Source organism: Stylophora pistillata, chromosome 3, assembly GCF_964205215.1.
Source record: "Stylophora pistillata chromosome 3, jaStyPist1.2, whole genome shotgun sequence".
NCBI lineage: Eukaryota > Metazoa > Cnidaria > Anthozoa > Scleractinia > Pocilloporidae > Stylophora > Stylophora pistillata.
The window spans coordinates 6,969,962-6,993,034 of record NC_142521.1 but is presented as its reverse complement, the minus strand read 5'-3'; the positions used below and the strand labels follow the sequence as shown (position 1 = coordinate 6,993,034).

Below are 23,073 nucleotides of genomic sequence, written 5' to 3'. Positions count from 1 at the left end.
TTGGATAGATTGGGAACGAACAAATGCAGTCTGACCACTAGTTGTCTTTCTAAGAATGGCAAGGTTCATCAAAAAATAATTGTTTAACTATTACGTTACGAACTTGTTTTATCGAGAATCATATCACTTGAGTCAGCGCACAGCGACAAGACCGAAGCAGGGTTTCTGACCGAAGAGACTCATCTGACAATGTAGGCCACTTCTCCTGCCGATTTTGCTTTTCTTATTTGCTTGATGTTACGGCAATCTAAATTTTCTCGTGTTTTATCAATTTTAATTTGTTTTGTTGTTGTCACACGCTAAGTAAAAAGGTGATCCAAACGTTGAACTTCTTCCGTTAGAAAAGACGTCGTAGATCCAACAATTCATTAGAAACCTGGCGCTGAAGAAAGTTACAAATAATCGAAAAATGCAGGAGAAACATGCAAAATTCTAATATCTTTGCTCGTATTGAATTATCTTGTCTCTAAATGAAGCTCTCTGGTCATTTTTGTGTCGACTTTGTATCATGCGAAGAAAACTTTAATTGAATGCGTCATTGCTTACAACAACAGCTATAAACTATTGTAGGCCGTTCATATATTTTTATGTGTATTTTTTATTACGTTGTTCGTTTTTATTTCCCGTAGACGTTTCTTTAATCTTCCTAAAAATTCAATGTCTGTTTAGATTTTGAACAGATCATCCATACAAAATGGTGGTGAAAATTTTAACCTTCTGGATTTTTCTGTTTGCGGTTTTATTTTTGGTTCTTTGTCGCGCAGCGGATAACAAGTCCAGTCAACCATCAAGCTACAAAGTGGTCAGTTTATTTTTCACTATCTCTTATTAAGTTATTGGAATAAGTAAGGAAACTTTCTGCCACGAAAAAGAGAAAATCAATCCTTTTTCTAGGTTGAAATACATGAGCATTTTAAGATTCAAGTCACTGCAAAACGTTCATGATAAAACCTCCATGCGCTCACTTAGTAGAAGCCTACAAGAGGAAAAAACAGCCTTCCGGTTCCTGGGTAACATTCCCCTGAATTATATTCATCTGTAAAATTGACACCCTAAATCTTACTCATAACAGAAACGGAGGATAAGTCTTTGATTCTTGATATCTATTTATATTGTTGTACGAGACTGAATGGAGCTAAAACCTTCATATTAAACCTCTCATGGAACTGCAAAATCAAAATATTACTTGCACTATTGATGATCAGCAGAAAAATGCCCGAACGCGATAACTTTCAATCAACATGACAATAAACAATGAGAAGCCTTAAGCTATTAGGAAAAAGGATGAAAGACTAACGTGGAAGAATGAATATAGGTACTATTGCAAGTTACTACAGTGGTACTGTAGTAAGCGATTAGTAAGGTCAGCGGTTGTCACCAATTTGCAAGGTGACCGCTCAACCCCGAGGGCGGCTATGTTTTCGTCTCATCACAAGTGTGATGTGTAGTTTTCCATAAATGGAATCCTCTGGCCATCTGCATTTGTAAAGGAGGACTTAAGTTGTTACCTGAAGATCATGAAAGTGTTGATCTTGCGAATAACAACGGTAGTATTTTTATCGTCGAAACTCCTTCGGACCTAGCAAGTGCGATGTTCGGGGGCAACCACAGTGTACTTATTTGAGTTCTACCTACTCAAAAAACATTTTATTTTCAAACTAGCAACCTCCACCGTACTTTTATCCTGGGATGCCTGGTATGCACGGAAAGCCTGGGCTCCCCGGGGCGCCTGGACGTGATGGCCGTGATGGACGCCAAGGAGTCCAAGGTGACCGGGGCAGCCCAGGGAAGACTGGGCCCAAGGGACCCCAAGGTCCTAAGGGAGATCCTGGTGTTAAAGGGGAAGTAGGAGCACTGGGTCCTCCCGGCCAAAAGGGGCGGAGAGGAGAAAGTGGGACAAACGGAATCCCTGGGACTCCTGGTGCGACACCTCCAAAGAACTGGAAAGAGTGTGCCTGGAAGAACGTGGATGACGGCAGAGACAATGGTTTGATTAAGGTATTTGTCTCTACATTTGATTTCATTGCACAATGAAATAAGTTGTTCTCTGCTTTTAAGATAGATTACAGTTGGCCGATAACTGTAGACTATGCTTGTCCAAAAGGGACAATATATCAAGATGTATTTATTTACATCAAGTTTTATATATCTATGTCAAGATTAATATACACATATCAAGATTTGCATACACGTAAAACAAGATTTCAATATACACACCAAGATTTACGTACACGTATCAAGATCCGCTTGCAGGTACACCAAGTCTAATAAATATTGATCAAGATCCTCTTACATGGATCGATAATCAAATATCATATCGAAGTTCGCGTAGCGACATCAAGATACGCATTTATACATCAAGATTCGCATATATACATCGAGATTGTGATAGGCTTGTATGATGTACTAAGTGAAAAGTTTGCCTGGTTACTTAGCACGATATTAGCGTAAGCGTAAACGTAAGAGAAATGCATGGTGAAATGTCTCATCTCGAGCACTTTTTCTAGGAAGTTCTGAGAACTCTCCACGAAGCAACTGAAGGGCTCAACGGTCAGCAGTGTGAGCCAAATCGTGCGAATTCCCTCCTCTATCGTCTTCGTGACTTTGAAATAACTCTTTGTTTGATCTCAAGCCGACTTGCGCCACTTGGTTCATTCCTGAGATCAGTTTCTTGAAGACATCGACGAACTTACAAGGGCCCTGCCCTGTGTTTGTTACAGGCAAGATATTTGTCCAGGTACAATAATGAAAGTGTCACAGAGCCTGGTAATGAAGGTCTTTTTCAGCTTGACTGTCCTGTAGAATACACGGGTCAGACAGGCCGGCCACGGTATAATGCCGACAACGGTACAACGGCTGCGGAAAGAGTCTTTCAAGTGGGTGCCGGGGGACATCGTAAAAATTCTTGGAGTTTCTTCAAAGGCATTGATTCATTGTACCTGGAAAAATAGCTTGCCTGTAATGAACACAGGGCAGGGCCCTTGTAAGTTCGTCGATGTCTTCAAGAAACTGATCTGAGGAATGAACCAAGTGACGCAAGTCGGCTTGAGATCAAACCAAGAGTTATAGAGGAGTGAATTCGCACGATTTGGCCCACACTGCTGACCGTTGAGCCCTTCAGTTGCTTCGTGGACAGTTCTCAGAAATTCCTCGAAAAAGCGTTCGAGATGAGACATTTCACCATGCATTTCTCTTAGCGTTATCTGCCGCGATTGTTATGTTTACGCTTACGCTAATGTCGTGCTAAGTAACCAGGCAAACTCTTTACTTAGTACATCATACAAGCCTATCACAATCTCGATGTATAAATCTTGATGTATATATGCGAATCTTGATATATAAATGCGAATCTTAATGTCTGTACGCGAACTTCGATATAATATTTGATTATCGATCCATGTAAGAGGAACTTGATCAATATTTATTAGACTTGGTGTACTTGCAAGCGGATCTTGATGCGTGTACGTAAATCTTGATATGTATATTGAAATCTTGTTTTACGTGTATGCAAATCTTGATATGTGTATATCAATCTTGACATAGATATATAAAACTTGCTGTAAATAAATACATCTTGATATATTGTCCCTTTTGGACAAGCATAGTAGACAGAGCTGTAACCAGCTTTCCTACATTCTGAACCCCTTTGAAAGACGCAGCAATTTAATTTTGTACACCAGTTAATTACTACAGTTACTCAGGCTATATTTTCTACAAATATATATATGTATGTATATTACCTTAGTTAGTCAGTGTTTCATGCATTTGACGAGAGAGGACCAGCAGGCCAGGCTCTTTCGAAACAGTTCTGTAGGGCAATGGTATAATTTTCCCTTTACTATTCCACTTATTATATAGCTCCACGAGTGTAGAGCACTCTGCGACTCTAAAGGAAAGCTTTGTACGTATTTATAGCATTTGAGGAATAGAAATGGTCTTATATAAAGGCTCTAAAACAATCATTATGAAATTATGATTACACGTATGCTTTAGTAGGTCGACTTAGATCATTAAAAAGAAAAATGAAAAAGAAAAAAAAAAAGGGGGGCCAAGACTGATTATTTGTAAAAATAGGAAAAGAAATAGATGCATGAAACTCGTATTCCAATGAATTTCTTTTTTAGATAAAAAAAAATACAAAAGGAAAAAATAAATAATTTTTTCTTTTAGGACTGTGTGTTTTTTAAGAAACACGCAAGTACAGTGCTTCATGTTTACTGGACTGGTGTTCTACGAATCGCTTCTTGCGGTTCGTGTTGCAAACGCTGGTTTTTCACCTTCAACGGCGTTGAGTGTTCTGGACCCCTACCAATTGATGGTATCGTCTATATGGGCAACGGAAAAAGTCAAAATCTTCATCGCGTCGACAACATTGAGGGCCACTGCAATAACATCCACAAAGGCAAGGTACGCGTTGGGTTCTGGGTCGGTAATTGTCCAGGATATGGAAGCGCGGACGCCTACACAGGTTGGAATTCAGTTTCCCGGATCTTTATTGAGGAAGTTCCTAAGCCACAATCTTAAAGAGAAACATCCATAATTTAGAGGCTGACAAATAGAGGAGCAAAAGTTTCTTTAGCTGTGTGACGATTAGTTTCCGTTTTCTTTATGGGTTTGTTTTCTGGTGATGTTTTAGTATGCTGACAAAATAAAGAGCAAAGAAAAAGCATAGGGTTTTGTTCATTTGTCTATTTTTCCAGGCTTTTTCTTCGTGTTGTAGGTGTATTTCCTCGGAGCATTTAGCAAACTTAAACAAAATGGCTGAAAAATGTAAGTTTTCAGTGGAGTCCAGAAGAACCAAGCCAACTGTTAACGCAGTTTGATAAAAACTTTTGCCAATTACACTGATCGAGTTCAGGATAGCCCTATGGTGCTCTAAAAATACTGCGAAACCCGCAAAATATTCCCCTTATCATTTATAAATAAATTAAAAAGAGCATTTCTACTATGGATTTAACAAATAAAAGAGCTTTGACTATGCTCTCTTTTATTGTAAAGCGCGCAAGATGCGGCTAGAACACGAGAGAAGTGTAGGGGGAAACACGAGAGGTAGTTCTTCTTGAGTTATCGCTATAGCTTGCAATTAGATGAACTTAGTTATAGAACGGTGTGACACGTAGTAACCCAGGACCTACTTTATCCCATCTAGTTTTCAACCAACCAAGGTTCATATCTGTCCAGTGGAAATTTATCATCTTAGCCAAAAACCCCTCCTTAATAGTTATTTATTCTCTCTGTTATTTTCCTCCTCGGGTCAAGAGGATTTGATTGGCTTTCACATTTACAAACCACGAAACGAAATGTCCTCGTTAAGGCAGTTCGGATATTTCACAATAAAACAAAAACAAGATATCATATTTCACCAAAATCCTTACTATGTCTTACGTATAGGAAAGTTGGAAATTAAACATTTCCTTCCTTACTTAAGCAAGGACATACATTCGAAAGTTCGCTATATCGTGTTTAGACTCTTGCGCATGCAATGTGTTTGACCGCGCTGTCTTAAACAGACTAAGTTAGGAAAGACTCAGTATGTGTGAGTATTTTAATCATAATAGTTATTATTTTCTTTCTTACATTCCTTAGAACGTGACTTGTCTAAAAACTAAGTTAGGGGTGCAGGGATGGCGGAGTGGGGAGAGCGCTTGCCTCCCACCTGTGCCGTGGCCTGGGTTCGAGTCCCGGATCTCGTGTTACATGTGGGTTGAGTTTGTTGTTGATTCTTGTTCTTGCCCCAAGGGTTTTTCTCCGGGTCCTTCGGTTTTCCTCCCTTCACAGAAACCAACATTCCAAATTCCTAGTCGACCTGGAAACAGTGGGCAAGAAGAGCAACTTAGGGGGATGTCCACTGCTGAAATTAGCATTACCACTTAGGAGAGCAGATTTCTAAATACTTTTTTTTCAAGAGCGATTTTTGTACGATCACTCCACATTTTTTTAATCCTATTTCAAAAATTTTCTGTTACTTTTTACTGAATTTGAATATGGCAAATCGCAGACACGTTTTTTTTAGCGCTTTGGCCCCGAAAACGGAGGAACACATTAAATAAGCGAAAAACAAAATTTGCTTTAACATGTAACGTTCAAATGGTGATTCGGGCGCCCGCAATTCGAAGTCGTGAAAAAGTCGACAATTAATTTCTTTCAAAATTTTTGATATAGTCTGATAGCCAGTCCTGTAAGCTTTAATTTGATATAGGGGTTTAGATATCTACAGCTTAAACCGGACGCGCTACATCGCTTGCACGCGAGACACCCCTGAAGGTGCACGGTAACCTTAAGTTACCGATCAGAAGTATCAAATGATCTAGCATATTTGACTTTAATAACGCTTTACCGAGCGTGCTTTTAAGATCTTTGACAATTTGTAGGTCAGTTAGGTCAGTTATGAAGGCTTTTGTTGAATTTTTTTTCTTCAAAGACCAGACAGTTTAATTTGATATCTACATAATAACTTATACATAATGCGCTATGAAGACGGTGGACGAATTAGCAGATTGTGTCTTGTTGCACCTGGGGGGAGAAATTTCTCTGTTTGACATCTTAAGGTTAGAATATGGCTCCGCCAAAATTTTGAAAAAGATTCAGGTTTTTCATACTTATTCTAAAACTTTCCGATCAGTTATGGCACTCTTTTGATATAAGACCTCGAAGGAAAGTAATTTTGAAATAAAAGCCCTCTAAATTACTCTGATAAATTGTGGACACGCATTAGATTATATTCATATAGATTTATGCGCAATCTAAATAATACATTCCCATCGTTGAGCTCAAGGGAGAAGAGATGGCTAAACCCAAATCAAAATTTGAGAAGTTTTTCTCGATTTCTAATATTTGTTGGTTTTACATGAAACTGCTATTCGAGTTTGCGAAAGGTTTGTGTTTGAAATGTTTTCAAATTGTGCCGCCAAAAGGCTAAAAACGAAAAAGCGTGACGTCACTACTGTGTTTACATTTTCTTACCTAAACTGACCAGTTGAGCAGTGAGAGCACACGTGCTCAATAATTTTATAATTACGTATACATATTGACTAACAGTATACTATGAATATATCAGGGCAGATCATAAATCAGATGTTATTTTCGCTAAGATTTCTACTTTAATCTGTACTTCCTTTCCAGCCTTCTTCAATTTGCAACGGTGGAATACCTGGTATGCAGGGGCGTGACGGTCGTGACGGTCGACGTGACTGCCGGCGCGCCGTGATGGACGCAAATGAGAGAAAGGTGATCGGGGCAGCCCAGGGAAGACTGGAGACCTGGGACCTCCTGCGTTAAATTTGTATTCCAATAACCTTTCTTTTCAAAATAAACAACAACAACAACAGAAAAAACAAAAAACAAAACAAAACAAAACAAAAAAAAAGAAAGAAAGAAAAAAAATATATATTTTTTAAAGGACTATGTGTTCATTAAGAAACACGCAAGTACAGTGCTTCATGTTTACTGGACTGTTGTTCTTCCAATTGCTGGCTGCAATATATGAGAAACAATCCAGAAAGATTAATTGAAAGTAATACAGACCATTCTGCGGCGGATCCAGGATTTAGTCAAGGGGGGTTTGGAGAATTGCCCGAGAGCAAGCTCCCCCGGGAGATTTTGAAAATTAGGTCATCGGAAACATGATTTCCAGCATTTTGAGGGATAATTTAGGAGAGTTTGAGCGAACCACCCCTGGATCTGCCTCAGCCATTCAGGGTACATGGGCTGATGCAATTGTTATACAAGCAGTTGCTGATGCATTAAACTCGACAATTCAGATTATAGAATTAATTTAATCCAGGATTTGCATCGGTTACTTATATCAGTCCAGTTAGCTCAGAAACTGATACTACTGTCATAAATATTGGACATCTTGATGAAATACACTATGTTTCAACTGTTCCTTTCAATAAAGAGGCAATGGCAAACAATGTAACATGCCAATCAACCAGCACAGTAAAGAGGGGGGCTTTGGGATTTTCGGTTTTGCGGTTTTGACTGTTTTTTGGATCGGTTTTTCGGTTTTTGGGCCAAAAAGGTTCGGTTTTTCGGTTTTGATGTTCAGAGCAGTTTGCGGATTTTAATCGTTTTTGCATTCGGTTTTCAGGCAAACTCTTATGCGGTTTTCGGTTTTTCCTTTTTGACCCTTTCTTTAAAGGTGAAAATGTAGCGGTTTTGTTAGGTCTTATCAGGTTTGCATGCGGTTTTCAGTTTTGCTGCCTTTTTTCGGGCCAGTTGGAAAATATAGAATGGACTCTGGACTAGACTGGACTGGACTGGACTGGACTTTACTTTTTTGTTAAATTGTATTAATATTAAATGGAGTTAATATTTTACTAATTATTTCTAAATTAAAAAAAAAATAAAAATTAATCGAAAAAATTACTCGAACGCTCCTCTGCGATAGCGCGTGGCTCGCGCGATATAAATTTTGTTCTGCGTGCATCCTGACGGCGAGTGAAATATGCTTCGTTTCCAAGCTTGAAAAGTGTTGACAGATTCAAAACACGGAATAGCGAGTCACAGTACCTTGTATGCGAAAAAAAAATAAATTGGAGAAAACGCCCGACTGTACTACATTTTACAGAACTTCAATGCAGTAACTATTGGCAGATTCTCTTATTACCTGGTTAGTAAATTAAAGTCATTTACATCAATGATATGCTTTTCTTTGTTTCCCCCAGTTCCTCTTAATGCTGGGAAGTCTAAGATTGGCAAAAATTAAAATAATAACTGTCCATTTCCTACAAAACTCATCCTTACCCTCTTCCCCTTCACACCTCAAACACCAAGCTCCTACCCTTTCACTCCCAAAAGTGATAAACATGTAACTTCTCCCTATAATATCCATACATTATCCAGCAAACAGGTAATGAGAATATTCAAACTTATCAGGTAGAAGTTGTTACCTAGATTTTATTACACCCCTCGGGCAGTCAGAGGGCCAATAACTAAAATCAACCAATCAAAATGCTCTATTGCCGGTCAATATTCTCTCAGTATTGGACCGGGCACTGTCCCGAATGGTCCCGAATGGTCCCGAATGATACCGCACTTGCGTCCCTTTAAACTTCAGTCGTATAATAAATCTCTTATTAACCAAGCTTGCTCTGGACCTTACTGGAAGAATATCGGCCCTCGGTCTTTTTTATACGGACCTCGCTGCGCTCGGTCCGTACTGTCAAGACCTCAGGCCGATATTCTCCCAGTACGGCCCTCGCGCTTGGTTAATAAGATATATGAACACCATAGGCGTACGAGCCGGGGGAGCGGGGAGGGGGGGATGGGAAGGAAATGATGTAATTTTTCGGGCAAAACGCTCTTGATTCAGGCATTGACATTTGGGAGAAAACATTATAAAATAATGCCGTTGGCGTGATTTCCATAAGTCGTGAATAAAGTTTCTAGTTAATTACTTTTCAGGTGATTAGATGCCTGAAAGTGGTGTCTTCAGAGATTTCGTAATTTGAATAATATCGTGTAAAATGTAAAGGGTATTGTTTAGGTAACATCTGCTGCAGTTCGTGCCTAATTTTCGCGCCAATTTCGCGGAGCGGGAAAACATTTTGACGAGTTCACACGGAAGGTTTAGGTTTCCTCATTGAAGTTCATTCGATTCGTTGTGAAGTCTGTGGACTTGAAAAGTTCAAGAAAACGTGAAAAACTTAGGTAACCAAAGGTCAAGCGGCCGTCAAGGTCAACAAGGCGAAAGGTAAATACTACACAAATTCCATTAAGTAATTCGTTTATTCTATTCGATCGATTCTATCCGTAAATCTCAGTATTAAAGTATCCCATAATTCGAGCTGATGTCACCCAGCTGGTAACTACCAGCTATTGACAGCTTTCAATGATGGCAGTTTCATTTGATGGGAAAATGGTGAACGTCTCCGTTTGCATCCCGATTTCAACCCTTACCCTTTCGGGCATTGCGTGTTTTTTTCGGGCAAGGAAGTCACCGCCCCCTTCCCCCCCCCCCCCTCCCCCAAGGAAATCTGTAGTAGCTAGAGAGGAGAATTAGCAATCAGGGCCCAGTTGTTCAAAGGCCGATTAGCTCCAACCCAGGGTTAAATTTTAATCCAGGTTTCTAAATTCTCTAATCAAAAGCCATTTTGGGATAATTTTCCTAGTTTATTTTAGGACATTCAATCATCAAATTGTAGACGAATGGAATTAAGCTGAATTTTCTTTCAGAGCTTTCAGATCTGAAATCAAATTTCACACTAACCCAGGGTTATCTTAACACAGCTTTGAACAACCCGACCCAGGTCTTGGGAGTTAAAGGGTTAAATCAACATAACTATGTGTATTCTATGATACAAAAGTTCATTCACATTTATTTATAGAGTCATGAAATTATGCCTGGATCTTTACTGCAAGAACCCGCATGTACTAGATCCCCTTCGACAGTTTATAATACTTCCAAGCAATAAAACAATACGGTATGGAAAAGTACAACGGCACTTCATGATTTTATAAAGTTACTGGGAAGTGTTTAATAATTATTGACAAAAATAATTTCGCCCTGTCCCTTTTCCATATTGTGTGAAATAAAACAGCAACATTATTGAGATCCATGATAATTGGTCTATATTTACAGAATTTGTAAGAACAAAGTTAAAGAGATCCCAGGGTGGAATGATGAAATCCTTAGATGGTGCCTAAATGCTGCTGAAGAAAGTGGTTTGAAACCAGGAGATTACTTAGGAGGATTTGCAATTGATAAGATGAAGATTCCAGTGAATTTTAGAAAATTTGGAAGACATACTACACTAATGAAAGGTATCCAGCATAACACTCATGTTTAAAATGAAACGTTCACAATTAAAGCAGTGAATATGCTTTTAAGTGAAATCAAATACTTTTTGCCGTCACTATTTTTTGATAGACATGTACATTTCACTACAAAAACAAAATTAAGTATACTACTCACTTGACATGTGTCCTGGGAGATTTTTAGTTTTTTAAAAAAAAAAAACAGTTCAATATTTTCATTTCCAAGCAGATTACTTACTTACATAGCACTAATACTGATTACCTCATTAAACTTACAGAAGAACCTAGAGATGACCTCTGTAGGTGGCAAACACAACTGATCTTGTAGGCTTTGTTGACCTTGGAAAGGGTCACGAACTGATGGGGAGTATATCAGGTTTGTTCTATAAATAACTTGCATGTCATCAACAACATTTGAACAGCTAACATAAATATATAGATTTGGCAAGGAGCCTCTTTTTCTATGTATTATTTTTATAAGGAGCAGTCAAATTAGAGTAACAACATAAACTATAGGCCAAAAAAATCTTAACATCCCTATGAATTGTACTGTATGGGCCTTTGGCACCAGATAACCTTTTAGAGGAAGGGGCTAAATGATTGAGAAAAAATATCCTATAACAAACCTGAATTGAAAGTGTTAAACCGTAGGTCCCTTCAGTTGCAGCAATTTACAGGTTATGATTTCTAAATCAAAACTTCAACATTATATTATCAATTTCAGGTCAAGGCAATGATCTAGAACTAGCAACACATGTGCTACAATTTGTCTTTCTGAGTGACGGTGGCTTCAGGTTCCCAATAGCTCAATGGCTGTGTGTGAAATGTGCTCCAAGTGACCTGTATCATCTGTTCTGGGAGGGAGTCCTGAAGATGTTAGAAATTGGATTTAAGTGAGTGAAATGACTAGTTTATTCTCCACTATGCACATACTGGTACAATTTAAGTCAACAATATTAATATTAATTAACAGGCATATACAGCTTAATAGTAACAATATACTTACCTTGCTTCATCGTTATCACATGGCTGGTAGGTATTTAAGTTGTACCTGAAAATATGGAAAAAGAATAATTTATTGCAAGATAACAAAAAAGGACACAATAACAAAAGAATATGTGTGAAGATGTAGTCTGATCGTCCGGGTGAGTGTAGTCCTGAGAAGGACTGTTGTCGGTGGCAGTGACTGACGTTTCGACAACCTGTGCGGAAGTCATCATCAGAGTCAAGTGAATGATTGTTGTCAGTAACTTAGTACTATTAGTACTATCCTTAATAACTGAGTATCAATTTATTGAATATATTCTTTTCTAATGTAAAAAATATACTGGTGTGTGATGGATGGTGCAGATTGTCATAGGCAGTTCATTGAATTGCATTTCAAGAATAAGGACCCTGCTGAAAGCAAGTTTGTCACAACCAACATTTATACTGGGGGTCTAATGATATTTATAATGGATCTAAAGGTAAAAATCTTTTTCTGCTTATTAACACAATATTACCCCTTACATTGTGGGTTACATGAGGATTGAGGAGTATAATAAAATTGAGGGTTTGGAATGGAAACATTGATTCTCACATGTTCACTACATACATACATACATACATACATACATACAAACATACATACATACATACATACATACATACATATATACATACATACTGTATTTGATGCGTAAATTAAGAAAAAGGCAGCCATAGGCTGATGTGGACCTACAGAATTACAATTACAAATAACATAGTAACAAAGACAGGAAATAGAACTATTTACAGAAATTCAATAGAGATTATTAACAAGCTAAAATATTTAAATGGGTCACAATTTACAACAATATAATTAAAATAAGCAAAAATATTTTTAAAATAGATAAAATCCTTTGATTTCATTGTGATGACTGATGCTTCTTCATTAAAAGAAAAGGCCTCTAAATCAGCTTTGATTTCTTTTTCAAAGAGCTTTTCAAAGAATTTTTCAAACTATTTGCACTGGCATGGTTCTAGGTGATCAAATTATTTTTTTTATCTGCTCTAGAAGAATTTATTGGGATGAATTTAGTCAATACAACCTAAAATCCTCATCAAAAAAACTTACTGGTATGTTGATTTTGATAGCAATAAATAATTGACACAAAAATTTAAATTTGTTATCTTTTCAGCAGCATACCATCAAAAAAATAAGGAACAATATTTAAAAAAGCAACAAAAATGGCAAGCCTACGAGCCTCAATATTGGTGGGAAATGTATCATCTGGAGCCAATTCAGAGAAGCTTTTAACTGGGACCAGCAGAGCTACAGCCTGCCATTACATGAGAAGTTAACTGTCCAGCACTTTGACATTGATTCAGTCAGCATTATGAGGAACAAGCTTGCAGAAGATGTGCTGGATTCAAGGATGCTTTTTTTGATGCAGGTGAACAATATTTAAAACCTCTTGAAACAATTTTGTATAGTTATATATTAAAACTCTACTTGCATTCCAGAAGTACCAGGGACACAAATCCAATGATGCTAATGCACTAGATGCAGTGATTGAGCTGTTGCATCACACAAGTGAGCTTCTCAGCCTATTTAAACAATAGAGTGTTTTTGTCGAGGAACTATAGGCTGATAGCTGCCCTGCGGAAATTTGATGTTCTTAAAACAAATATGCTAGTTTTAAAAACATCAAATTTTCATGGGGTAACTATCAGACCTATAGTTCCAAGACATAAACACTCAATTGTTTTTATTGTTCACCACTAAATTTTCTTCTGCGCCTACAGCTTGTCACAAATGTCAATAATTTGCAACCGTACATTGGCTAAATAATACGTTGTACCTGTCAGAATTGAAAAGTCACTGTTTTTCCGATCTGCCTAACTTCGCGGCCGTCAAACTATTCAAAACTTTTCACGGATGAGTACTATCAATCCAGGTATTTTCCGTGGACGGGCACTATCCATCCGGGAATTTTCCACGGGCGGGCACTATGGGCTGATAGTGTCTCTCCACAGATGAACACTATCGCGTCACGTGATCGATTTAAACCAATAAGAACTGGAGAAAATTTAGTGGTGAACTATAATCAAGGATATAATTTGGATATATCAACAAAGTTGAAATGGTAAATTGGCCACCGTAACGATTACAAAAGCTGACGTTTCGCAGCCCCAAACAGTTTCTTTCGAAACTATCAGCCTTTATAATCAATGATAGGCTCTTTATCACTTCACCACATGATGCAACACTGAATGGGCTGAACAGCTTTTATTACTGGATGCACCACTGGGCTGATGAAAGTCAAAGCCACAGCAACCACTTCATATCCCGTAAACTTTGGTTTGACTTGCAATCAATGTGCCCTGGCTTCCAGTCTCTGGTTCACTACAAGCTTACTGAATTTCCAAGTAAGACTGCATTATTATATTATTATATTATGAATTATTTTTTTATCTTTTTAGCCTTGTTCTTGCTGTAACTTTTAAAATTAGTAATTAGGATTGGAGATACTAGCTTGTAAGCTACACTGAAATTCGAGGATAAATAAAGCTTATGATGCATGTATCTATGTGGAGAATCATTTCTGCCAGATATGTTCTTGCAATGGGCAAAACCACAATCCCACATTTTTACAGCAGCAGTCAACCCAAAATTCTATTAGGTTAGGGCAAACAACAATCAGTTCAAAGAGCAATGCATCCTGTAACAGCCACTGCTTAGGCAAGAGGCCATGAATTAAAGGAATAGTTATTCAGATAGAGTGCCATGCATTTACGTGTTAGCATCTCTTTGGAGTTTTTCCTGTTTCCTTCAATACTAAAAGTATAAAATTCTCTCAATGGGAAATCTAAAAATATAGAAATGCACAGGGCTGTGCTCTTAGCACTATGGCCTGTGGTGTCCAATTTTATGAAAACTTTTGCTCTTGGGCGACAAGAAAACATCACATTTATTTTCAGCAGTTTTCCTACATACAGCAACTTTTAAATAAGTTATATTATTATACTCAATACCTCTTGAAATCCTTATCCTAATATGTCCATCTACTTCAGTGCTTTCTGTCACCCGCAATATTCTATCGTCCACTGTATGGTCTTCATCATCCATCTCCAGGCACTCTGCCTCAAACTTTTCCCTCCAATACTTTTCCCTTTTTTCTGCATTTAGCCCTGCTTGCCTCTCTTTTTGAAGCTGCTTGCTTACTTCGGCTTTGGAGAGGAAGCGCTTGTTGGTAAAGGGGCTGACTATTCCGTTGTTCTCAAGTTTTCTCTTTTTGCATTGCCGAACCGAATATTGCAATTTTTTGCAATTGGTGCAAGAATCACCTAAACTGCAGATTATTAAACATTTTGCAGAAAATGCTCTCCTTTCTGAATTGTTTGCTGAACTGGTCAAATCAGCGGAGTAATTGCCACTTTCATAGGGAAGCGTAGTATGTAGTGCCTCATTTGTAACTGTAATCCCACGACATAACGGGTAGCTATTAACAGTGGACAAGACCAATTCTATTCTGCCTTGTTGGTTTTCAGGGCAGTCGAATTTGAAGAAATCGGTGATGTAAGTTTGACATCCATGTGCTTGTAGTGAAATGGAGTTGAATCCATTTTCGTCCCTTACTTTAATCTCCGTAATCACTCTTTGGTTTTTAAATGACCAAGACTCGTGGCGGATGAAAGAGAGATCTTCTCCTTGATCAAGTAAGTGCCAACCTTTCAGCGATGAGATCTGCTGAATCTGTGACCTAAGGTCAACCAAGCTGGTGTTACAGGGCGATTTTCGCTGCAGATTTTCATAGTAATTCACCCGCCTTTGTTTGTGCGAGCCCCGTTTTACTAGCTTTACTCTGCATCCCCATATTTGCTTTATTAAGTGACCGAAAAGTTTCGAGTTGGGAGGGCGGGCAAATTTTTCTTTCACTTGCTCTGCATCAGAAATTATGTCGTTGACTCGTAACAGACCTCCCTCGCAGTGTTCAAAGCTCCGCAGCAACCTACAACAAAATATGTTCATATTGTACGTGTATTCGTAATTTTTTTATAGTATCCGTGATAGAATTCAAAGGTATCGTAGTTAGTCTACCTCGTTAGTTATATTTTTAAAAACTTACCATGCCTTCCATTCCAGCGATGAAGTCATCACGTTAAAAAGAACAGGAAAAAAAAAAAAACTTTGGCGAGTTCGAGGATGAGAACAACAATGACGATCGATCCTGTATTCACGATTCTGTATTCAAAATCAAAGCAAACATCAAAACAGCAATGACCTCATCCTCATCGATGTTCTGGCGACGCTACATCGAAGGCGTTCGTCGAGAGTTGGAAGTCACGTATGGGATAGACCAGAAGGCCCTCCCTCCTTCTGAGACTGGGACCGAGTGTCATCGGAAAAAGTCGGAAAAAACAAAATGGCGGACGAATGAAATGCAGTGCTGAATAAACAAAATCTCCAAAAAATCGATTGATGCTCAATATGATACTTAAACACGAAGGCGCGCTATAAATGGAGAGGTGCCTTAGGGTATGGCGTCCCATCGGGGCCAAAATTCAACATTGCGATTTGACATTGTACTTTTAGTATTCTTCCTTATTTCACGATTGGATATCCAAGTTTTTATTCCTTATGAAACTTTTTCCGATTCAACATTGTCTTTTTTACAATTAAACTTCCAAGTTTCAAGTATTAAACATTGTACTTCTCGTAATTCCACTTTGTAGTGGATATTCAGCATGCAGTACTTCGCGCTATTCAACATTCAACTTTCCATCATCCAACCGCAATCCAGCTATTAACGAAGGAGCGCAGGCTCACTAAGGTCAAGTACCTCATGAAAGCCTCATAACATCGTACGAGGTTATCTTGTGAGATGAAAAATGGACGATATCTCGTATTTGCTGGACCGTGTTCATAATATCCTAGATATTTTAAGTAATGTTGAAGGCGTACATAACAGTCATGGAAATGTTCAGCTTCTTGTTGGTAAAGTAGATTTGATGTAAAGGATGTTGGTAAATCTAGACATCGATGATTTCATTACAGAAACCATGGGAAGAGCTCATAGTTTGCTGGTAGAAATCGAAAGAACTGCGAATTCTTTTGGAGGTTATAGCGCTAGCGTGCAACAAGATGGTAGATGTGGACGTCCCTCTTACGTAATAAGCAAAGAACAGCTCTCATATTTAATTGAACAAGGTTTTAAATTGCAAGAGATTGCTACTAGGAACCTTTCTGCCAAGAAAAAGAGAAAATCAATCCTTTTTCTAGGTTGAAAGATATGAGCATTTTTAGATTCAAGTCACTGCAAAACGTTCAAGATGAAACCTCCATGCACTCACTTAGTAGAAGCTACAAGAGGAAAAAACAGCCTTCGTTCCTCGGTAACATTCCCCTGAATTATATTCATCGGTAAAAATTGACATCCCAAATCTTACTTATAACAGAAACGGAGGATCAAGTCTTTGATTCTTGATATCTATTTAGATTGTAGAACAAGACTGAATGGGGATGTATAGAAAACATAGACCGGGGTCCATGGACCACCCCTTTGGACCCGGTCAATGGACCACCCCTTTGGACTCGGTCCATGGATCACCCCTATGGACCCGGTCCATGGAACACCCCTATGGACCACCCCACTGGAACTGAGTTTTGTCGTACACGTGGGAAACATGGAGGAAGGTAAGAAGGGAAAGTGTTGCTATTTTTTCCTTCCCCGTGTTTGATTTTTTACACTAAGTAAATAAATAAATAAGTAAAAGGACTTGCTTTTGGCCGAGTTCAGGATAGCCCTACGATGCTCTAAAAAATACTGCGAAACCCGCAAAATATCCCCCGTATCATTTATAAATGAATTAAAAAGTGCATTTCTGCCATGGATTTAACAGATAAAAAAGCTTTGACTATGCTCTGTTCTGTTGTAAAGCACTCAAGATGCAGTTAGATCACGAGAGAAGTGTAGGGGGTAACACGAGACGTAGTTCTTCTTGAGTAACCCAGGAACTACTTTATCCTATCTAGTTTTCAACCAATCAAGGCTCATATTTGTCCATTTGAAATTTATCATCTTAGCCAAAGACCCCTCCTCAATAATGATTTATTTTCTCAGTTATTTTTCTCCTCAGGTCATTAAGAGGATTTGATTGGCTTTCACATTTACGAACCACGAAACGAAATGTCCGCGTTTAAGGCAGTTCGGATATTTCACAATAAAACAAAAGAAAACATGATATAATCTTTCTCCAAAATCCTTACTCCCTATGTCCTACGTATAGGAAAGTTGGAAATTAAATATTTCCTTCCTTGCTTAACCATGGACATTCATTCGGAAGTTCGCTATATCGTGTTTAGACTCTTGCGCATGCAATGTGTTTGACCGCGCTGTGTTAAACAGACTAAGTTAGGAAAGACTCAGTATGTGCGAGTATTTTAATCATAATAGTTATTATTTTCTTTCTTAAATTCCTTAGAACGTGACTTGTCTAAAAACCAGCTAAGTTAGGGGCGCAGGGATGGCGGAGTGGGGAGAGCGCTTGCCTCCCAACTGTGCTGTGGCCTGAGTTCGAGTCCCGCGTCTGGTGTTAAATGTGGGTTGAGTTTGTTGTTGATTTTTGTTCTTGCCCCAAGGGTTTTTCTCCGGGTCCTTCGGTTTTCCTCCCTTCACAGAAACCAACATTCCAAATTCCTAGTCGACCTGGAAACAGTGGGCAAGAAGAGCAACTTAATGGGATGTCCACTGCTGAAATTATCATTACCACTTAGGAGAGTAGATACCTGAGAAAGGCGAGTAAAACCGAGTGAAAAAAAAAAAAAAAAAAAAAAACAAAGAACATCCTTCATGATTATGCTCACAATGGCGCAGTATTTTAGAGGAAATATATCTGCACTTATTAGTGCCATAACTTCAGTGTGTGCCCTTTCGGAAATTAGACAAAAAGAAATTTGAATTTTCAATGCATTATTTACCCGGTTTCGCTGCATGATATGGTCACGAGAGGAACACTAACAGGATGGCCACAGCAACATGTTGCTTCCAGCGCGCGTTGGGCTTCAATTTTCGTTGCAAAAAAACAAATCAGTGCGGTAACATTAAATTCACTATTTTTGCAATTATGGATTTCGTTTCTTAACTTTGAAGAACTTTTTGGTAACACTTAAAAAAACAAAAGTATAGAGACAAAATGACAAGATAGAAAGCGAACACACTAAACTGTTGCGCAGGACAAACTATGCAATAATTAACAATCACTCCACGAGCGCGAGTTGGATATGAGATGATAGATAGCCAACGAGGCGCGTAACGTTACTGATATTACGCGAGGGGTTCTTTTTGAACTATACAATGTTACAATGACTATGTTTGGTAAACTGCATGAATCAACCACGGTAAGCTTCACTGGTACTGAAGCAATGCCAAAATGAAAGCACACCGCAGAAACGTGGCTTTCAGGAGAATAAATGATAACTTGTCTAAGCTGTTATTGTCTAATTCCTCCTCACCGGTCCCTTATCAGGAAAGACACTTTAAAAGTAGTTTGTTAAGTCGGTTTGACAATCCACTCGACAGCTCTTTCAAAGCCATTTAACATGGTCACTCGGCGACAGTTTAACAGCCACTTAGCTGGAAAGACGCGATTTTGGCAGCGGAGGAAGTTGCGGACAATTAACCCGTTATAATCTGCTACTGATGACCACGTGAGCTTGCGATTACGCTGGAAAGGGACCTCAGAGGTCACCAAAGCAGCTCGGAGGTAAGTGATGAACTCTACACAGTGGTCTTGGTACTCCACGAAAGCCTGTCTCGCGGTGGAATAGGCGATGGCATGACTTTTGGTGTCTTCAAGGACTTTCTTGCGAAAGTTGTCCCCTCGTGGCAAGTCGCGTGCAAATTTGGCAGCCTTGAACTCCCAATCTGTAAACTGGATCCAGTTCTGAAACTCAGTGATGATGACTGATGAAGGGTTATTGGGATTCATGTGTGGTTTCAACTTTTCCAGAAGTCTCCCCAGTGGTACAAAATCAGCGATATTTGAGGTTGTCACTCGATCGTACTTCCGGTCTGGAGGAAGGAATGGAGTTATCTCCATACAGTTGCACAACAGGAAGTGAAATTTCACTTGCCCTGTCACCAACCTCAGAGAGCATCTCTTGAGCACCTGACTAACATACTCACTGTACATTTTCAGAATTGACGGTGCACTGCTTACACGGCGGACATCTTCGTAATCCCATGATGTGAAGGGAGAGACCGAAGACTGAATGATGTAAGAGAACGGGCCTTTATTACGACTGATCTGAAAGTCAGAACCTGTCAGAGTGAAATTTTCAAAAAGAAGCGCACCTCTCGATTCCTTGGACAACAGGATCCCGTTGGCAAACCAATCTGATGCAGACTTTTTATGCTCTTTCGGGATTTCGGCCAAGTGCAGTCTCATGCCCTCCTTCGCTCCGGGGTTGTCAAAGCGTCTTCTTCGGGCTTCCGTTATCCACTTTTCCTTCCGTGAGCTAAGTTCCAGCCAAGTTCGCCACACTTGCGCGACTTCATGAAGTTGGTTTTGCTCCATCCTCAGGATGCCTTCTGTCAGTTCTTCAAGGCTGGACGTTTGGATTAAATCTTCCAAGGCATTGACAACCAGCTTATAATCATATTCGCTGAGATACAGTGAATACCAAATCTGCGTCACGGAACTTGCAGCTTGCTCTCCGCCTGTTAAAACAAAACCAAAAAAATCCATTAAACTTTGCTTTCTACACTTATTCAGATCCCATTCAGTCTGTAGTAATTCAAATTGTGAGGGAGTTTTGGAACTGAGTTCTGGATCCTCATTGCACCAGGCAGGTTGCCTGATCTGTCAAGTAGGGTGACCCTGTCAGCCGGGATCGCAATTTACCATGTACGCATCTTAAGGTGGGGTAACCCGCCTAGTTAGGGTCGCGTTCATGTTACATTTGCAAGCGCGTGAACGACCTCATCCTGGGATCTCGGGGTTGGAAGATTGTATGTAAACGCAGGTTTTTAATTCCACCACAGCTTAGCAGGTTACCTCACCTACCCAGGGGGTCCCCCCACCTTCGTGTAAACAGGCCCTGATTTTAGAGTCCAAATTTTAGTCCCAAGGTGTTCTACAAGACCCTCATCCAATCTTTTTAAACTGATCTGCTGATGTACGCACAATTCCAATGTCCTTGGTTACCCCCTTTGTGGCTCTGATTTATATAAACGTGCCTTACCTTTGATTATCATATAAAGTAAAAGTATCGCTCTGGCGAGTGTACAGGCGCAAATGTCATTCAAGACAAAGGTGAGCTCTTCTTGGTAAACTTCTGGAAGCTTTGAGACCGACAACACGATATTGCGTGGGTCACCAACACCACAAGCAAGGATTGACATAGGCTTCGAATACTCAGCACCTTCGTTCAGCGGAAATTTGATAAGATCTTGTGCAGGAATGTTACCCCAGTAGTAAACCGTTGCAGTGCCTGGCGTAAACTCTGTGAGGTCGTGGAGTTTCTTAATCTTTAGAGACATTTCTCTTGTATTTCTCGTCATCTTTTGACAAGAAACTTTATGTGCGGGCCAGGATTTCCTCAGACAAGCCTGATCGCAATACCAGGCTTGCAGACAGCTACCGCACTGTTTCAATCGGCTACTTTCCTTACTGCATCCAGAACATTTCCTCTTTAAGGTGGCAGTTTGGCAGTCCACCTCATGTCGAAACAGATCCCTGTTCCTGCACATTTCGCTGCAGTAATAAGCCACCTCGCATTTACTACAGCACACCTTCGAAGTCGGTGACTTACAGGTAACATCACATCGCCAACACCGATCATTCTTTAGCATTTTCGCCAAATTCACTTCTCGGTAGTGTGAAACCAAATCAATTTCATTCAAGCGGAAGGCCCTTTTGAAGTGATGCGCATGCGTAACTACAACATTGTGTTTCCACGAAAGGAGGCCGGTTTCCGGGAATTGGTCATAACAAACGTCTGCATTCTGCTTTTAATATAAGCCTAAAAATAATTAAATTTCATGTTAAGGTTATCATCAATTTTTTCGATAGTAAATGAATTATAATATTCATGACGTAGCTAGTAATACCGGTACCCCTTACAGAGTCCAAATTATTCTCTTTTTGCATATACGGTCCCAGAGCTACGTCAAAATATCTTACGCAATGACAACGATAGTATGGGTTTACATTGCCAACTGTACTTGTCGGTGAAGTTCATGGGAAATGTTTTCATGCCATATCATATATACTCCGTCTTCGAAAACGCTTCAGTTCTCTGTAGCGGCGTTGAAAATAGAAGAGTACCAGGGCCCGCGCGACAAATGTTTGACTGGGTTGGAGAGGGAACCATTATAGATTTGAACGAGGAATTATTGTCTATTGTCTACCGAAATGTATTTAAGATGATCACCCGTACTTGTCTAGCTGCGAGCTTTCATAGGGGGTGGGGATGGGGAAGTCGATTTCACTTCATGACTCGAAAGATAATTACTGTTTTCAAAGGGCTCTTATTCTAGAGTTACCTAGTATGAAAACGCGATGATACTCAGTTCGCGAGAGGAAGGGAGGAGAGGAAAAGTAGACTGGGGCCTCTAAGATGGCAATGGCAAATAACCTGCATGGACATGTATAGTTTCCCAAATTAAGTCTGAGGCGAATTAAATAGATTAGATTAAATGCAAATCGATAACAACTCGATGAACCCTCCTGTCACCCACTGACACTCGCGTCATTTTGCAGATCAATATGCGATAGACTTCCGCGTCTTAAGAAATTACAACAAGTAGCAATAAACAAACAGGGCCTCTGCTTCTAAACTAAAACAATTAAGGAGTCGCCGTTAGAACAGTATTGGCTCCGGCAAATAAAAACCTCTATAGCTGGATTACAGGATTAACGAGCGATAATCGTGATAATTACCTAAAGGAGTTCATTTGCCCTTCACGCTTCGATTTGCCTTGTCTCTTGACTTGATACGCCTTGAGTGATTCGCAGATCATTGGATTCTCTGTCAGAAACACAGAGACGGTTCTTTGTCAGTGATGAATAATTTAGTTTCACGGAAACATAAAAAGAACTCGATCGAAAGGAAAAGGAATGTTAAATTGGAAATAAAACTCTCAAAAACCATGAAAATTACAAGACAAACGAACCAAATTAGGACAAAATAGGCTTGGTTTTCTTTGTTAGAAGCCACTTGAGGTTCTTAGTATGTAAAACTGTGGCATTGAAAACCAGACAATTGACGCGGCTAAAAATATAATTATTAATCATCAACTGTCTGACAAAATAGCTCTGTCGTGATTCCCTGTGACAACATCTGTTATT

The 23,073-nt window shown here is 39.3% G+C and overlaps 3 protein-coding genes and 1 pseudogene across 4 annotated transcripts; 2 read left to right on the top strand and 2 right to left on the bottom strand.

Annotated features, from left to right (window-relative positions):
* Positions 1–85: 85 nt before the first annotated feature.
* LOC111334487 (collagen triple helix repeat-containing protein 1-like) lies at positions 86–4,669 on the top strand. 2 transcript variants are annotated; one of them, XM_088753389.1, is made up of 4 exons: positions 86–191; positions 670–802; positions 1,663–1,998; positions 4,171–4,669. In XM_088753389.1, the coding sequence occupies exons 2-4, from the start codon at positions 695–697 to the stop codon at positions 4,522–4,524; spliced, it is 798 nt and encodes a 265-aa protein (XP_088609515.1). In that variant the 5' UTR covers positions 86–191; positions 670–694; the 3' UTR covers positions 4,525–4,669. The 2 variants fall into 2 exon arrangements, with proteins under 2 accessions (XP_088609515.1, XP_088609516.1); XM_088753390.1 differs by having other exon boundaries at positions 121–191; positions 765–802.
* A 5,041-nt stretch (positions 4,670–9,710) lies between these two features.
* On the bottom strand, positions 9,711–16,107 carry LOC111334505 (uncharacterized). The gene is made up of 4 exons (XM_088754446.1): positions 15,849–16,107; positions 14,755–15,731; positions 11,765–11,809; positions 9,711–11,625 (listed from the first exon to the last, which is right to left on the bottom strand). Exons 1-3 carry the CDS (start codon positions 15,875–15,877, stop codon positions 11,799–11,801), a joined length of 1,017 nt encoding a protein of 338 aa, XP_088610572.1. The 5' UTR covers positions 15,878–16,107; the 3' UTR covers positions 9,711–11,625; positions 11,765–11,798.
* On the top strand, positions 11,791–13,291 carry LOC148734324 (uncharacterized; annotated as a pseudogene).
* A 2,027-nt stretch (positions 16,108–18,134) lies between the features above and the next one.
* LOC111334501 (uncharacterized) lies at positions 18,135–23,042 on the bottom strand. The gene is made up of 3 exons (XM_088753448.1): positions 22,666–23,042; positions 20,966–21,745; positions 18,135–20,441 (listed from the first exon to the last, which is right to left on the bottom strand). The coding sequence occupies exons 2-3, from the start codon at positions 21,573–21,575 to the stop codon at positions 19,273–19,275; spliced, it is 1,779 nt and encodes a 592-aa protein (XP_088609574.1). The 5' UTR covers positions 21,576–21,745; positions 22,666–23,042; the 3' UTR covers positions 18,135–19,272.
* Positions 23,043–23,073: the final 31 nt, after the last annotated feature.

Coding starts and splice junctions, on each gene's coding strand:
- LOC111334487 (XM_088753389.1), top strand. CDS start 695: ATGGTGGTGAAAATTTTAACCTTCTGGATTTTTCTGTTTGCGGTTTTA. Junction 803..1,662: donor AACCATCAAGCTACAAAGTG/GTCAGTTTATTT, acceptor TTTTCAAACTAG/CAACCTCCACCGTACTTTTA. Junction 1,999..4,170: donor GAGACAATGGTTTGATTAAG/GTATTTGTCTCT, acceptor TTTTTCTTTTAG/GACTGTGTGTTTTTTAAGAA.
- LOC111334505 (XM_088754446.1), bottom strand. CDS start 15,877: ATGACTTCATCGCTGGAATGGAAGGCATG. Junction 15,732..15,848: donor TCGCTGGAATGGAAGGCATG/GTAAGTTTTTAA, acceptor ATTTTGTTGTAG/GTTGCTGCGGAGCTTTGAAC.
- LOC111334501 (XM_088753448.1), bottom strand. CDS start 21,575: ATGCTAAAGAATGATCGGTGTTGGCGATGTGATGTTACCTGTAAGTCA. Junction 20,442..20,965: donor ACTTTATATGATAATCAAAG/GTAAGGCACGTT, acceptor TTGTTTTAACAG/GCGGAGAGCAAGCTGCAAGT.